Below are 14,917 nucleotides of genomic sequence, written 5' to 3' on the forward strand. Positions count from 1 at the left end.
GATTTGTGCTGATGTGTGCTTTTGCTCTGAGGGTGAGTTTACCCCTTCTCGGGCGTGAAAAACTATACGTTTAAAATAAGTACGGAAATGGATAAACTGACTAATTCTAAGCCACTTTTGTTCTAGAGTTTTTTCACTAAGTCAATACTTTTCGATTATTTTCGAGTAAATATGTCCATTTTTTGTCTTTGTCTTTTTTGTCTTTGTCCATTTTTTGTTTTTTTTTAATCAGCGGTAAAAAAAATGTAAAACTGTGGAATTTCGAGAATCAACACCGATGTTAATGAAAATTTGGATTTAAGTTCGGTTGATCCTCTTCTTCAAAATTTACCCTACGCCGAACCGGGCTTTTGCCCTGGGGGTGAAAACAACCCCATCTAGGGAATGAACATTTTTCAATCAAAAGTCGTTAGATTGACCAATTCTGAGTAAATTTTGTTCTATAAATTATTTTTGGAAAGTTGATATTTTCCAAGTTATTAGCGATTGAAACTATCCATTTTTCATTGAAAAACTCACGTTTTATGACCGTTTTTCATGAATAACATATTTTTTTAATGACCTATAAAAGATGTCTCTTGTTTTCCCAAAAAAATTTCACCACATTCGAGTTATTTGAGATTGAAGGTTCTCATAATTCGGTTCTAATAACTTTCAAAGTACTAACCTTTTTAAAAAAAATTTATAGAATAAAATTTACTCAGAATTGGTCAATATATCGACTTCCATAGTTATTTTGATTAAAAATATTTTCATCCCCTAGACGGGGTTGTTTTAACCCCCAGGCAAAAGCCCGCTTCGGCGTAGGGTAGATTTTGACAAAGGTTAAAATCTACCCTACCCTGAAATCGAACTTTATTCTCAAAACTCCACGAGAAAATGTTGATTGGGCAGATTGGACTATAAAGGCCGCGTCCCACCATCAAATAATTTGATCAAACTGGTTTGAGCAAACTGAAAGTGACAGTTAGTGACGTCACACCCTGGGTGTTCATTGTGGATAATAATGAAAAATTTTAATTTTAAATAAAGTACAAACAAGTTAGACAACTCAATACAAAAAATTTGATCAAACTAGACTGATAGTGAGAGCACAGATTTTTAGAATTTCAAAAAAACTGAAATTGTGACGTCACTTTGACGTACTTCCGGAGTTTGCTCAAACTGTTTGATCAAATTATTTGATGGTGAGACGCGGCCTTAAGATATGGCTGTTCAATATTTGCATACTCTCGTGATTAGGGACTCGTTCAAGCCGTTTCACCTACAGCCCTTTCAAAAATAAGCACTTTGAACCGACGAAACTTACAGATAATAGAAATAATACATAAGTAAAGTAACTTGTGAAGCGGCAACGGTTAATTTCATTTAGGATGTTAATTATTAGGGGGTGATTTTCACGATTTTTTTACCAAAAAAAGAGATCAACTTTATTTTGAGTGTAACTTGTTTACTTTTAATGATAGAAACTTTTTTAAACAACAAAAATAAACAAGTTATGATGAGTTTTCCCCGAAAAGTGCTTTTCGTGGGTTTCTAAACGTGTTTTTTTTTGTTGAAAAATGGAGATAACATGATAACATGCACTCGCAAATAACTCGAAAAGTATTGACTTAGTGAAAAAACTCTATACAAGAAAAGTTGCTTAGAATTTGTCAGTTTATTAATTTCCGGACTTGTTTTAAACGTATACTTTTTCACAACAGAGAAGGGGTGAAACTCACCCCTAGGGCAAAAACACATATCAGCACAATATCACTTTTTTATTTGGCAGGTTAGCTATGTGTATGCCAAACTTCATGTCAAGCCAAGCAGTTCTTTAAAATTCGGAAGTTTTGCAATATTTTATTGTGAGTGAATGAGCTAGCGACTAGAATCGGTATTCGGTATTCGCTCCGTGTAAATTTTATAAAAAATGGTAAATAAATGTTATCTATTTATCATATGTTTAACGTCAATTTGTGACCCTATTTATCATATGTTTAACGTCAATTTGTGACCCTTCGCTTCGTTATCGAACGTATTCGCTTCGTATCTGTTTAGTGTACAGATAGCGAATGATCGATAACGAAGCGAAGGGTCAAAAATCGAGGTCCTAGTGAAGCTAGGTGTTGCGTCAGTCATGCACGGAGCGAATACCTACAAACTATTTGTTATGTGTTTAGGAAAGCAATACACCTACCGATAAATTATTATGAATACTATAAATATTTACAAAAAACAACGATTACACCATCAGAGAACAAAAATATGGTTCAGTTTAATAAGAGAAATAACGGTTCGTACAATTATGGGATCAGAGTAATACTTACTGCCATTTTTATACCTACCTACGATTGGTAAGTTTTAAATTTTACAAGATAATAAAATATTACTAATATTTCTGGTAATTTCGGTATTGTAAAAATTTTTTCTCGGCTCCTATTGGCGCCTTTTGAATACGGCGCCGGGGGCTCCGCCCCCCTTCGCCCTTATGGACGGCGCGGGCCTGACTCTACAGGAGAGCTAAAAACATACCTACAACTTTTTGTTATTGCATTATAACTCAATAAATCAGCTGATGACATAAGACATTTTGTTGGTGTGTGTAACAATAAATAAAATATGACATTTTGATGCAATAAAAAAATTCAAAATTTTACATACGACTTTTTTCAATTACAGTGACGATGTATCTGCCACCAGTTTTCAAGAAAAGGGTTTAAATTAATACTCTTTGACACTCACCGAAATACACGTTCTGTCTTGGAATTTCTTGTAGTAACGAACAACACGGAAAACATAATACGTTGTGGAATAAAAAGAGATGAAACTAGTAGAGGTGGGAAATTATCAATAGAGACCTATAAATTTACCACGTGCGAAGCGTCCATGTAACCATTGTTACCATTGGTAACAGTTAAAATTTGTAAATAAATATTTTATGACTACTATGAAATAATTCCATTTATATTTTTTAAAAATAGAAATATTTGTTAATAGTATCTACCTAATTCAGTAAAATAGCCAACTAGACGCACGAAAATATCAGCGAGTTTATGTAAAATCGGTTGCACGTTATTATAATACGCCCTTACTACAGTATAAAGAGGTTCCATATTTATTATACTGTGCCCTTACCGTGCGCCGCGTCGTTTACCACTTCTGTGAGTGGCAACGATAGTAGGATCTTTGGCTGGATCGTCTCTGAAAATTTTGCGGGGACGATGGCTCTGAAACCGCGTATTGGTGTTACCAAATTTTAATTTGGTGACGCTAGGTAGGGCCGGTGTCTATCGGGACAGAAAATACCGACCGTAAGAATATCAGACTTAATAAATGCAATTTTAATTATTATTATAATTATAGGTAATAATTATAATTCCATTTATGAAGTCTGTTATTCTTAGGGCCGGTATTTTCTCGATTAAACTCTGGTTAGTTAACCGTACCGGCCCTTTGGATTCGATTATTGCATAATATCTATGCATTATTAATTATTAGTTTATAACTTGTAACTGTACTTGCTTATTATACAGATAATATATCTATACCTTTTTATGCTATATAAATCATATTAATCGATTTTAATTACTTGTCGAAATATATTAATTAACAACAACATTATTATAATATGACATATAATAATATTGATTATACAGTACATTATAGTGTATAATCAATAAAATAAAAATTATTTAATATTTTAGGCTAAAAATGACAAATGAATGTACTGATTAGTATACTAATTATACAATTTGGATTGTTTAATAAAGTACCTATAAAGGTGATATAATACATATTTTACCTAAAAACAACAAATATGTTTTTAGTTTGTAGATAGGTACTTTATATAATTTCTTAAATTTTTAATTTTATTTCTGTATTTCATCTATTTTTATAATAGACCTGGATCGCGCGTACCAAAAAAAAGTTGATTAATAGCAAGCTGAAAATTCACGGTGTCTAGTCGAACAAACTTTGATGTATGGGAACACTGTATATATAAAAATATTTATAAAATACATTATATATATATATATATATATATATAACAAGGTTGAAATATTGGGGTAGCAGCAATCTCAAAGAAAACTCTTTATAATAATTCCAAGCTTTCGATAATGTTTATTATCATTTTTTTTTTTTCATCTTCAGGAAACTACAAATATAAATATACAGTATTTAACAATTAGTCTAACTAAAATCAATAAAAAGTGTTATCTTTGTGGCATCAAAAATCCAAAACACCATAGTTTTCTCTCACTAAACTAGGTGTCTAGGATCCCCAGAAACACAAAAATAACAAAATATTGCTCTGAGAAATGCAGAGCTAATACTCTCACTATAAACACCGCATATCACAGAACAACCTTACTAAAAAATTATTTATATGTTTTGGTACTTACATTATTTGAGGATGTAGAGCCTAGTTGTTAAATACTGACATAACAATGAAATTTTGTCTTGGTAAATAGTAAATAATATAAATTAAAGTAAAAACTATATAAAAACTTATAAAAATCTGAGTATAAAGCGATAAAAGCTAAAATATTTTTTAAAAAATTATGTATGTCTAATTGGCATTTTACAAAATGTCTAACAAAATGTTATGGATGTTTATTCATTTTTCTTTGAATTCATACGGAAACGTCACATTTACTGAACCAATTACAATTTTGTTATAAATTTCTAATAATTTTGAAATAGGAAAAAAGCGAAATGATAATATAAAAGTTTTAATAAATGCAAAATTGTTTCATAGTCCTTGTCTTTTATTATTATGTAGTATACTGAAAAAATCTACAAATTATGTATCAAATTAAAGAAGAATCTGAATTATTAAATTTAAATTGGTTATTTTTGTCTAAAGTGAGCAAATAAGAATAAATTTCACTGAGATGTCTTACATCTGATTTTTTGTTTATCGAATTTTCTTCTTGAAAGATAAAAGCCATTTCCAAAAAAAGTCTTTTTTTTATGAGTTCTCAGAAGCTAGTACTTTAGTATGTTGATAATCCATTACATGACCCTCTTTGGAAACATGTTCTGCTAAAGCACAACGTTCAGGATGTAGTCTAGAATCACTTTTATGTGAAATTATTCGAGATGATAAAGTTCTCGAGGTGATACCTATATAGCTCATATTACAACTACGACATGGTATATTATAAACTACATTTGAACAAGACAATGCAGGAGTTTTATCTTTCAGTCTAGTAAAAATTGAGTTTATAGATAATGTGATACTATTAGCTATTTTTATGCCACTAATTTGATTAAAGATTCTGCTTAGCTTTGGTGTGATGTTCTTAATGTAAGGGAGTGAAAAATATTTAAAGTTAATGGGTTCCTGGTTTTCTGCAACATTAGTAAGATTATTTAAATTTTGGTTGTTAATACTATTATTATTTGTGTATGAGATGTCAGATGTATTAAAAAGTAATTTCTTTATAAGGGTTTTTGATAGGAATTGTCAATGAATATATTATATAATATTCTTAGATTTGTATTATGAAATGAGTTGTCTGATATTTTTAAAACCCTTGATTTCATTTGTTTTATTAAATTATCTTTTTGAGAAAATTTATGGTAAGACCAGTAATTCATATACCTGCCTGAGCTTATTGGTTTTTGGTACCAGTCAATATTATTATTATTATTAATATTACCATTCATATACTCAGGCAGGTATATGAATTACTGGTCTTACCATAAATTTTCTCAAAAAGTTAATTTAATAAAACAAATGAAATCAAGGGTTTTAAAAATATCAGACAACTCATTTCATAATACAAATCTAAGAATATTATATAATATATTCATTGACAATTCCTATCCAAAAACCCTTATAAAGAAATTACTTTTTAATACATCTGACATCTCATACACAAATAATAATAGTATTAACAACCAAAATTTAAATAATCTTACTAATGTTGCAGAAAACCAGGAACCCATTAACTTTAAATATTTTTCACTCCCTTACATTAAGAACATCACACCAAAGCTAAGCAGAATCTTTAATCAAATTAGTGGCATAAAAATAGCTAATAGTATCACATTATCTATAAACTCAATTTTTACTAGACTGAAAGATAAAACTCCTGCATTGTCTTGTTCAAATGTAGTTTATAATATACCATGTCGTAGTTGTAATATGAGCTATATAGGTATCACCTCGAGAACTTTATCATCTCGAATAATTTCACATAAAAGTGATTCTAGACTACATCCTGAACGTTGTGCTTTAGCAGAACATGTTTCCAAAGAGGGTCATGTAATGGATTATCAACATACTAAAGTACTAGCTTCTGAGAACTCATAAAAAAAAAGACTTTTTTTGGAAATGGCTTTTATCTTTCAAGAAGAAAATTCGATAAACAAAAAATCAGATGTAAGACATCTCAGTGAAATTTATTCTTATTTGCTCACTTTAGACAAAAATAACCAATTTAAATTTAATAATTCAGATTCTTCTTTAATTTGATACATAATTTGTAGATTTTTTCAGTATACTACATAATAATAAAAGACAAGGACTATGAAACAATTTTACATTTATTAAAACTTTTATATTATCATTTCGCTTTTTTCCTATTTCAAAATTATTAGAAATTTATAACAAAATTGTAATTGGTTCAGTAAATGTGACGTTTCCGTATGAATTCAAAGAAAAATGAATAAACATCCATAACATTTTGTTAGACATTTTGTAAAATGCCAATTAGACATACATAATTTTTTAAAAAATATTTTAGCTTTTATCGCTTTATACTCAGATTTTTATAAGTTTTTATATAGTTTTTACTTTAATTTATATTATTTACTATTTACCAAGACAAAATTTCATTGTTATGTCAGTATTTAACAACTAGGCTCTACATCCTCAAATAATGTAAGTACCAAAACATATAAATAATTTTTTAGTAAGGTTGTTCTGTGATATGCGGTGTTTATAGTGAGAGTATTAGCTCTGCATTTCTCAGAGCAATATTTTGTTATTTTTGTGTTTCTGGGGATCCTAGACACCTAGTTTAGTGAGAGAAAACTATGGTGTTTTGGATTTTTGATGGCACAAAGATAACACTTTTTATTGATTTTAGTTAGACTAATTGTTAAATACTGTATATTTATATTTGTAGTTTCCTGAAGATGATAATAAACATTATCGAAAGCTTGGAATTATTATAAAGAGTTTTCTTTGAGATTGCTGCTACCCCAATATTTCAACCTTGTTTCCTAACTGTTCAGCAAAGATTATATACCTGTTATATATATATATATATATATATATATATATATATATATATATATATATATATATATATATATATAGATAATATATAATATATCTGGTATATACTTAATATCTGGTTTTGGTAACACTTTAGAAAAAGTCACGCGTCGTCACTGAAATTTACAATTGTATGTATTGATAGTTTCCCACCTTTAAAAGTATCGGAGTCAAACTGTCACAACACAGGAGAATTTAACAAATTCTCCTGTGACGAAGAGGCAGTCGCCAAACACCTCTGATACGTCTAAAGGTGGAACACTATCAATATAATGTAAATTTATAGGTTTCTATTGATATCATTTCCCATCTCTTCTAATTCATTTCTTTTCATTGCACAACGTATTATTTTTTCCGTCTTTTGTGCTAATAACCGGCAAAGACGAACAAATAACAAATACATAATAAAACAAAATTTAATGTTTTTTAGAGCGACAAGCGAGTTACGATAATGGCTTCCCTTGCAGAAACTGATTATTGTGAAAGTGATAATTTTGATCCACAAGACCCACGATGTGCCAAGGTACTTATTAGTGGAACTTTACTAAAGGTAAGTTGTTGTGTTCTATTCACCCTCATTTATGGCTCTATACGTTCCATTATTCCTTGTATTCTTTATCTTATTATCTCCATTCCAATGTTACTCTCGCTCTTCTTCTTTAAGCTATCTATTGTATCTCTAAGAATTTCGTGGGTGACTAATCGGGATCGTGTGACTAATGTTGAGGTTCTACGTAGAATAGGCAAGGAATGCGAGATTATTAACAAAATCAAAGAGCGCAAACTAGAATATTTTGGTCATGTTATGAGGAATGAACCGAGATATGGCTTGTTGCACCTCATTCTTCAGGCAAGGTATTTGAAAAGAGATCGAGGACCAGGGAGAAGAAAAATATAGTGGCTTTAAAACTCGAGGAAGTGCTTCAATACATCGACTACCGGACTATTCCGATGAATAATAGCAAGAAAACTTAGCATAGCCATGCTGATCGCCAACATCCGGAAGAAGATAGTATCTCTACTAAGTGTTATATAGAGAGTGGACCTTAAGGTTGGAAACACTTAATTATCTTTTAAATTGATGGTCCGAATTGTACAAAAACCAGGATACAAATATTCTGCAATATGAAAATTTCAAATTTGATACTTGCAATGTTGCCAGATTTAATATTTTTTTTATATCATTAGGTACTCACTTTGATGACACATTACTATCATTAAAAACAAAATACCGTCTGTTGAAATGCTACATATTCACAGTTCTGCTCTACGGAATGGAAGCGTGGACACTAACTGCTGCATCTATAAATCGGCTCGAAGCTTTCGAAATATGGTGTTATAGGCGCATCTTACGTATATCCTGGATTGACCGAATTACTAATGTGGAAGTCCTGCGTAGAATGGGAAAAGAGTGTGAAATTCTCATAACCATCAAAACTAAAAAATTAGAAAATCTAGGACATGTAATGAGAAATCAAGAACGTTACGGCCTTCTCCAAGGGAAGGTAAATGGTAAAAGTGGACCGGGAAGAAGACGCATTTCCTGGCTTCAAAATTTACGAAAGTGGTAGGTATAACAAGACTACCCCTGAACTGTTCCGCGCTGCGGTAAACAAAGTCAAGATAGCCATGATGATCGCCAATATCCGGAACGGATAGGCGCTTTAAGAAGAAGACTCACTTTGACTCTTAGTACAACACTCTGTACATAATATGTAAAAATTAATAAAATTAATAAAATATCTTTTAAAATACCCTGTATAGTATTACAAAATCTCATATTTTAAGAAAGAAGATATTGAGGAGAATCCAAAAATGTAAAAATATATAGGGAGTCCTATTTAAAAAAAACCAAGTTATACCGGTATAACCGGAAGTTGCAAAGTGATGAAAATATTTTCATTTAATAGATCATCCCTCAAAACCCCTTGTAGAAATATCTCGAGAACTAAAGGTAACAGAATCATGAAAATTGGAATAAAAGGGTTTTGAGGGATGATCTAAGTATTAAATGAAAATATTTTCATCACTTTGCAACTTCCGGTTATACCGGAAGTTGCTTATAACTTGGTTTTTTTTAAATGGGACACCCTATATATTTTTACATTTTTGGATTCTCCTCAATATCTTCTTTCTTAAAATATGAGATTTTGTAATACTATACAGGGTATTTTAAAAGATATTTACGTTTTTTTATTAATTTCGTAGCAATATTCACACCCTGTAGAATTGTAATACTTTGACATTAAAAACTCTGCTTACGTTTAAGTGATTTCTAATATAGTCTATTATTGTTAAGAATCATTAGTATAGTTTATTTTGAAATTTTAGTATACAGGGTTGGTCGAAACTCGGAATGAATATTTTCTGAGTTTTCTTAAATAGAACACCCTGTATTTTAGTATTGTAATGAAATGATATTTCATAGTACTTTTTTATTTTATAAGTATTCCCTATACCTAACTGCTTTAATTTGTGAGTTATTGGTGATTAAAGCTAAACATTAATTGCAACAAAAAATACGTAAAATTTTATTAGGTTGACCGTGAAAATATTCAATTACAAATAATTTTTCAGAAATAAATACATATTAATCCAGACTGATCCTTAAAATTACCAATAATGGTTTAGCTATCAAAATACCTACGTAGTTAAGATTGTTGGTGCGACTAACAACTAAGCACAAATTAAAGCAGTTAGGTATAGGGAATGCTTAAGAGATAAAAAAGTACCATAAAATATAATTTCATTACAATACTAAAATACAGGGTGTTCCATTTAAGAAAACTCAGAAAATACTCATTCCGAGTTTCGACCAACCCTGTATACTAAAATTAAAAATTTAGCTATACTAAGGATTCTTAACAGTAGTAGACTATATTAAAAATCATTTGAACGTAAGTAGAGTTTTAGTTGTCAAACTACTACAATTCTACAGGGTGTGAACATTGCTACGAAATTAATAAAAAAACGTAATTATCTTTTAAAATACCCTGTATAACATTACAAATCCTCATATTTTAAGAAAGAAGACATAGAAGAGAATCCAAAAATGTAAAAATATACAGGGTGTCCCATTTAAAAAAACGAAGTTATAAGCAACTTCCGGTATAACCGGAAGTTGCAAAGAGATGAAAATATTTTCATTTAATAGATCATCCTTCAAAACCCCTGTATTCCAATTTTCATGATTCTGTTGCCTTTAGTTCTCGAGATATTTCTAAGAGGCCAGTTATCTGCCTCACCCTTGTATTGTACCTATTATTTCATTAAGTTTTATACTTTTTTTTTTAGATCAAGAAAACATCTCCAGAATATCAGTTCGGAAAAGAAGCTTTATTTGAAAAACATCCATCCATGAAAAACTGGCCGGCAGGTAAGATATCTATCAAATACGTTTTTCATCTTTTTAAATAAAAAATACGTAAAATTATTGAATTGAACAGGAGATACTCTCTCTTAGTTCCATCCCTCTTTGTCGAATTTTGGGCGCTTATGCGTTTCTTGGCCAAAAGTGTATGATTTCCGACTGGCCGGGTCAGAGCATCTTACTTGTTTATTCTCTGGATAAACTGCGTAGGTACCTATCTATTTCTTTCCATTCTCTTCTATTTCTTGCTCTGTTTTTTACTTCACCCCATCTTACTTCAATTTTTTTGTGTTCTCTCGTTGTAGTTCTTTTCTAGCTGTTGTCTGGTCTTCCTCACTTGTTTTCTGGTGTTTATTCGGAGTCCTATCGTGTCGAAGTACTGTGCCAACTTCGTCAATTTTTGTTTTCATACAATTTTTGTGTTCAGTTAGCAGGCAGATGTCATCCGCAAATTTAAGATATTTTAATTGTTTGAATATATTCCATCTGATGCATGTTCGATCGTCAGTTACTTTTCTCATTACCCAATCTATCATGATAAGGGATAGGGTAGGGGATAGTAACACAACTCTGTTTGACTCCTCTTTCTACAGCTATTTTTTCTGTTACTATTTCATCTCAATGTTCCAGTTTGGTAGCTATCCCATATAATCTTAGTACCTATATTCCACATTAATTTATACCTTATTAACACTGTCGAAGGTCTTTTCAAAGTTGATAAAACTCACGTCTACATATTTATTCCATTCATTTGTTTGTTCCAAAATAATTCTAAGGGTATAATGTGGTCAATAGTGGAGCGTTTAGCACGGAAGCCTTCTTGGTTGTTTCTCAATTTTTTATCTAGTTGTCTTCAATCTTTCCAACATGATTTTGGTCAACACTTTGGATGTGGCACTTAGTAGTGTTATTTCACGCCAATTATCGCATCTACCCAGTCTTCTTTTTCTGGGTGTTTTTATTATCAATCCCTCCCTTTTTGATAATTCTTGGTCAGTCCATATTTTGTTCAAAAGTTTGTATAACATTTCTATTGATTGCTCAATACTTATCTGTTTTTATTATTTTATTCGGCTTTGCCATTTTTTAGAAGTTTTAGTGTATTTCCAGTTCCAATTTCTTCCCTTGCAATTTGTGGAAATATTCATATTCTGTTTCCTTGTTTATCCTTTACATCTAGTATATTTCTTTGTGCTTTTCCTGTTAGGTTTCGTATGATTGTATATTGTGTTTGTAGGTTGTTTTTTTGCACTGCTATCTCTGATATATTTAGCATCTCATTTATATAGTTTCTTTTATCTTCTCTGGTTTCTTTTTTACTTCTGCGTTTTTTGTCTTGTATTTCCTTTCAAGTGCACTCTCTATGCTGTAGGTATTTATCTCTGTCTCTGTGTAGCAGAACACATAGAGAAAAGTACCTACAAAAATGCCGGACGAGCGGTATGCCCTATCCAGACCTTGAACACCACAAAAGCAACTGAAATTCAAGAAAAGCTTCCTTAGAATTGTGCAGTATGAACCGCCCACTTCCCCAGGTCCCCTAGGTAGTCCTTAATTCTTAAGGTCTTACCATTAATTACTTTTTTTGTTTTTTATGTTACAGATCACCAATTTTATGTAGCGAAAGTTTCTCCGCAACAAATCGAAGTCTTGGATTATTTTGGAGGCCTAAAAATGGTCACAGTGGATGATTACTTCAGTGCCAACATAACTGATCTTATCAATTTAGATTTAGCTAGACCTTTACCTAGAGTATCTGTACTTGAAATAGATAATTTCTAAAAAATCTTTACCTAGTCATATTTTTAGTCTGTGTAATCTATGCTTAAATATAAATAAAACTGTATACTAATTCATCGTTGCTATATTTTTATAACTAGATAATCTTCTCATTATCATAGGTAACTGACTTGAAGTTATCTTCGAAATAAAATACTCTCTGGATCAAATTAGATCCAGAATTGCGTAGGCCAGAGCCACTTTGAAAATGATGTCCAAGTTATTATGTAACAGAGACCTAAATTGCAGATCTGTCTACTTCGCTGCTATGCATTCTTGGTCTTACTTTATGGTGTAGAGTCTTGGACTTTGAATAACAGTGATCTAACTAAATCATTGAGGCTTTCAAAATGTGATACTATAGAAGGATTTTAAAAGTTTCTTGGGTGGAGAAGATCTGAAACTCCAGACATGTAATGGGAGGTCCCAAACATATGTTGCTACAAATTATTATGCAAAGGAAAATAGCAGGCAAACGCAGACCAGTACGAATAAAGACTTCATGGTTGAAGAACTTGCAAGATTGGTATGGTATTGATACAAGCATGCTGTTTAGGATGGTACTGAATAAAGTTAAGATAGCTATCTATGACAGCAACCAACATTCTGAAAGGACATAAAGAAGACTATTACCAAAATGTTCCATAAATATTTAATCTTTATAAGTACCTAATCCTAATTGTGTGGTATTATGTTCATTGAGATTGCAAAAAAGTATGATATATGTCACAACTAACACAATCTAAGGTTATTAACACATTTGCGGACACACTTCAGATGTAGACATGTTTTCTTATGAAGTAAGTGACTTCATATGCAGTTGTGTCCGTGAATGTGTTAAATAAAATAATCAAATCAAAAGTGTTGATTATTATTTTATTTCTATATTAATACAAATATAAATAAATATAATAAAGTAAGTCGGAAATAAAATGTAATAAATACATTAGTAGTTTAAATATTTATTAATAACATATCTTTCTAAACAATAGCCTTAAAATTAAGCCCGTTTACTAACGAAGCAACTGTCCCACCAGCAACTTTAAAAGCTGCACACCCTGTAAACATGAGTATTACATACAAAGTTGTAATTGATCCCCAATATTCATAATGACTATTTAACAACGTTAAATAGGAGGCGACTAAATGTGAAATTACGACATACCCCAAATGTAAGTAATTCCGATTATCACATGCATAAAAGAATATCACACTCCAAAACGTATGCAGTAAAATAAAACATAAACCTATTAATGAACTAGTTATGAAGAACGTTTCTTTGCCAGCTTTCAAACCCATTGTCCCTGGTCCAACTGCATCTGCTAGAACGTTAACTAATGAAAAGGCACCACTCATAATTCCAAATCCTAAGCCACTGACATATGCTAATATGTGTTTGTTTTCAATTAAAGTTGTGCTATTGTCAGTGATTTTCTTCAAGCCATTTTCAGCTTTTCTCAATATTTTGTAAATTGCAAATCTAAAACCTTCTTGGAACAAGACAGTATAAAATATAGCAAATTCCAGATGTGTTTTTAATGGTATTGCAGACCAAATAATTGATGATAACAGTAAAGACACCAACCAGAAGAATGCTGCAGCTATGAGGATTATTATTCTTATTGGATCATGGGCGATTGTAAAAATAAACATTGCAAAGGGGGGCCCGAAGGCCATGAATGTGCATCCAAAAAATTCGGCAACGGTCATTTTGGTTTCTTTAATGATTTTTGTTACTTCACAAATACATTTTCAGTAAATCAATCTATTGTTTAATTTTAGACAATTATTATAAGAACAAAAATAAAGAAGTGATATATCGATTCTACAACGATGACAACTGACAAGTGACAACCGAATGATGAATGAACGGAACACGGAACGATTGTTGAAAGTTGAATCTATTTTGAAACTTTTACTAGAGATGGGATTTAGCTATTTTTAAAGCGCAAAAAATAAAAAAAATATATAGCAAATTGGCGTTGTGTGATTACGAAATATATCACACAAATAAGTTCTTAATTATTTTTAAATTAAGTTCTTAAGTATTTGTTACCATTTTTCATTTTAAGCATAGCCCTCTAAACACAGCACCAATATTGAAATTTAGCAACAATGAATAGAGGGTATCCAAAAATTTTTTTCTGTTGTAAAAACTATTCCAAGAAAAGACTTTCTTTAAGAGAAAGAGCTGTTCCAAAAAATAGGTCCATGACTTCCAAATTATTTGACAAAACAAGAAGATAATGCTAAAAGGAACAGTCCCATGAAAGAGAGAAAAAAAGATTACAAGACAAAGAAGCAGATGCGTGCGGTCCATGGAAGCAAGGGAAGCATTGCTCACCTTTCCCAAAAAGTTATCGGATAGTGGAAATATTCATGTAATCCACCTGTTCATATGTTGATGTAATCAACCATGTGTATTAATACTTGTACTGAATTAATTCAAGTTAAAATACAATCTGACAAAAGACAAACCAAAGTCAAAAGTG

The 14,917-nt window shown here is 30.9% G+C and overlaps 2 protein-coding genes across 2 annotated transcripts in view; one reads left to right on the plus strand and one right to left on the minus strand.

Annotated features, from left to right (window-relative positions):
- LOC126889780 (protein CREG1) overlaps positions 1-12,502 on the plus strand; it is a 37,579-nt gene extending 25,077 nt beyond the window's left edge. Inside the window, exons 4-6 of the mRNA XM_050658369.1 lie at positions 7,707-7,826; positions 10,571-10,652; positions 12,250-12,502. Of these exons, the coding sequence (XP_050514326.1) occupies positions 7,707-7,826; positions 10,571-10,652; positions 12,250-12,428 (381 nt within the window). The 3' untranslated portion in view covers positions 12,429-12,502. The remainder of the gene's footprint in view (positions 1-7,706; positions 7,827-10,570; positions 10,653-12,249) is intronic.
- A 785-nt stretch (positions 12,503-13,287) lies between these two features.
- On the minus strand, positions 13,288-14,274 carry LOC126889779 (gamma-secretase subunit Aph-1). Its single transcript, XM_050658368.1, has one exon. It carries the CDS (start codon positions 14,133-14,135, stop codon positions 13,407-13,409), a length of 729 nt encoding a protein of 242 aa, XP_050514325.1. The 5' UTR covers positions 14,136-14,274; the 3' UTR covers positions 13,288-13,406.
- Positions 14,275-14,917: the final 643 nt, after the last annotated feature.

Source organism: Diabrotica virgifera, chromosome 8, assembly GCF_917563875.1.
Source record: "Diabrotica virgifera virgifera chromosome 8, PGI_DIABVI_V3a".
Lineage (NCBI taxonomy): Eukaryota > Metazoa > Arthropoda > Insecta > Coleoptera > Chrysomelidae > Diabrotica > Diabrotica virgifera.

What these genes read in the sequence shown, in the direction of transcription:
- LOC126889779 (XM_050658368.1), bottom strand. Translation starts at nt 14,135, where the DNA reads ATGACCGTTGCCGAATTTTTTGGATGCACATTCATGGCCTTCGGGCCC.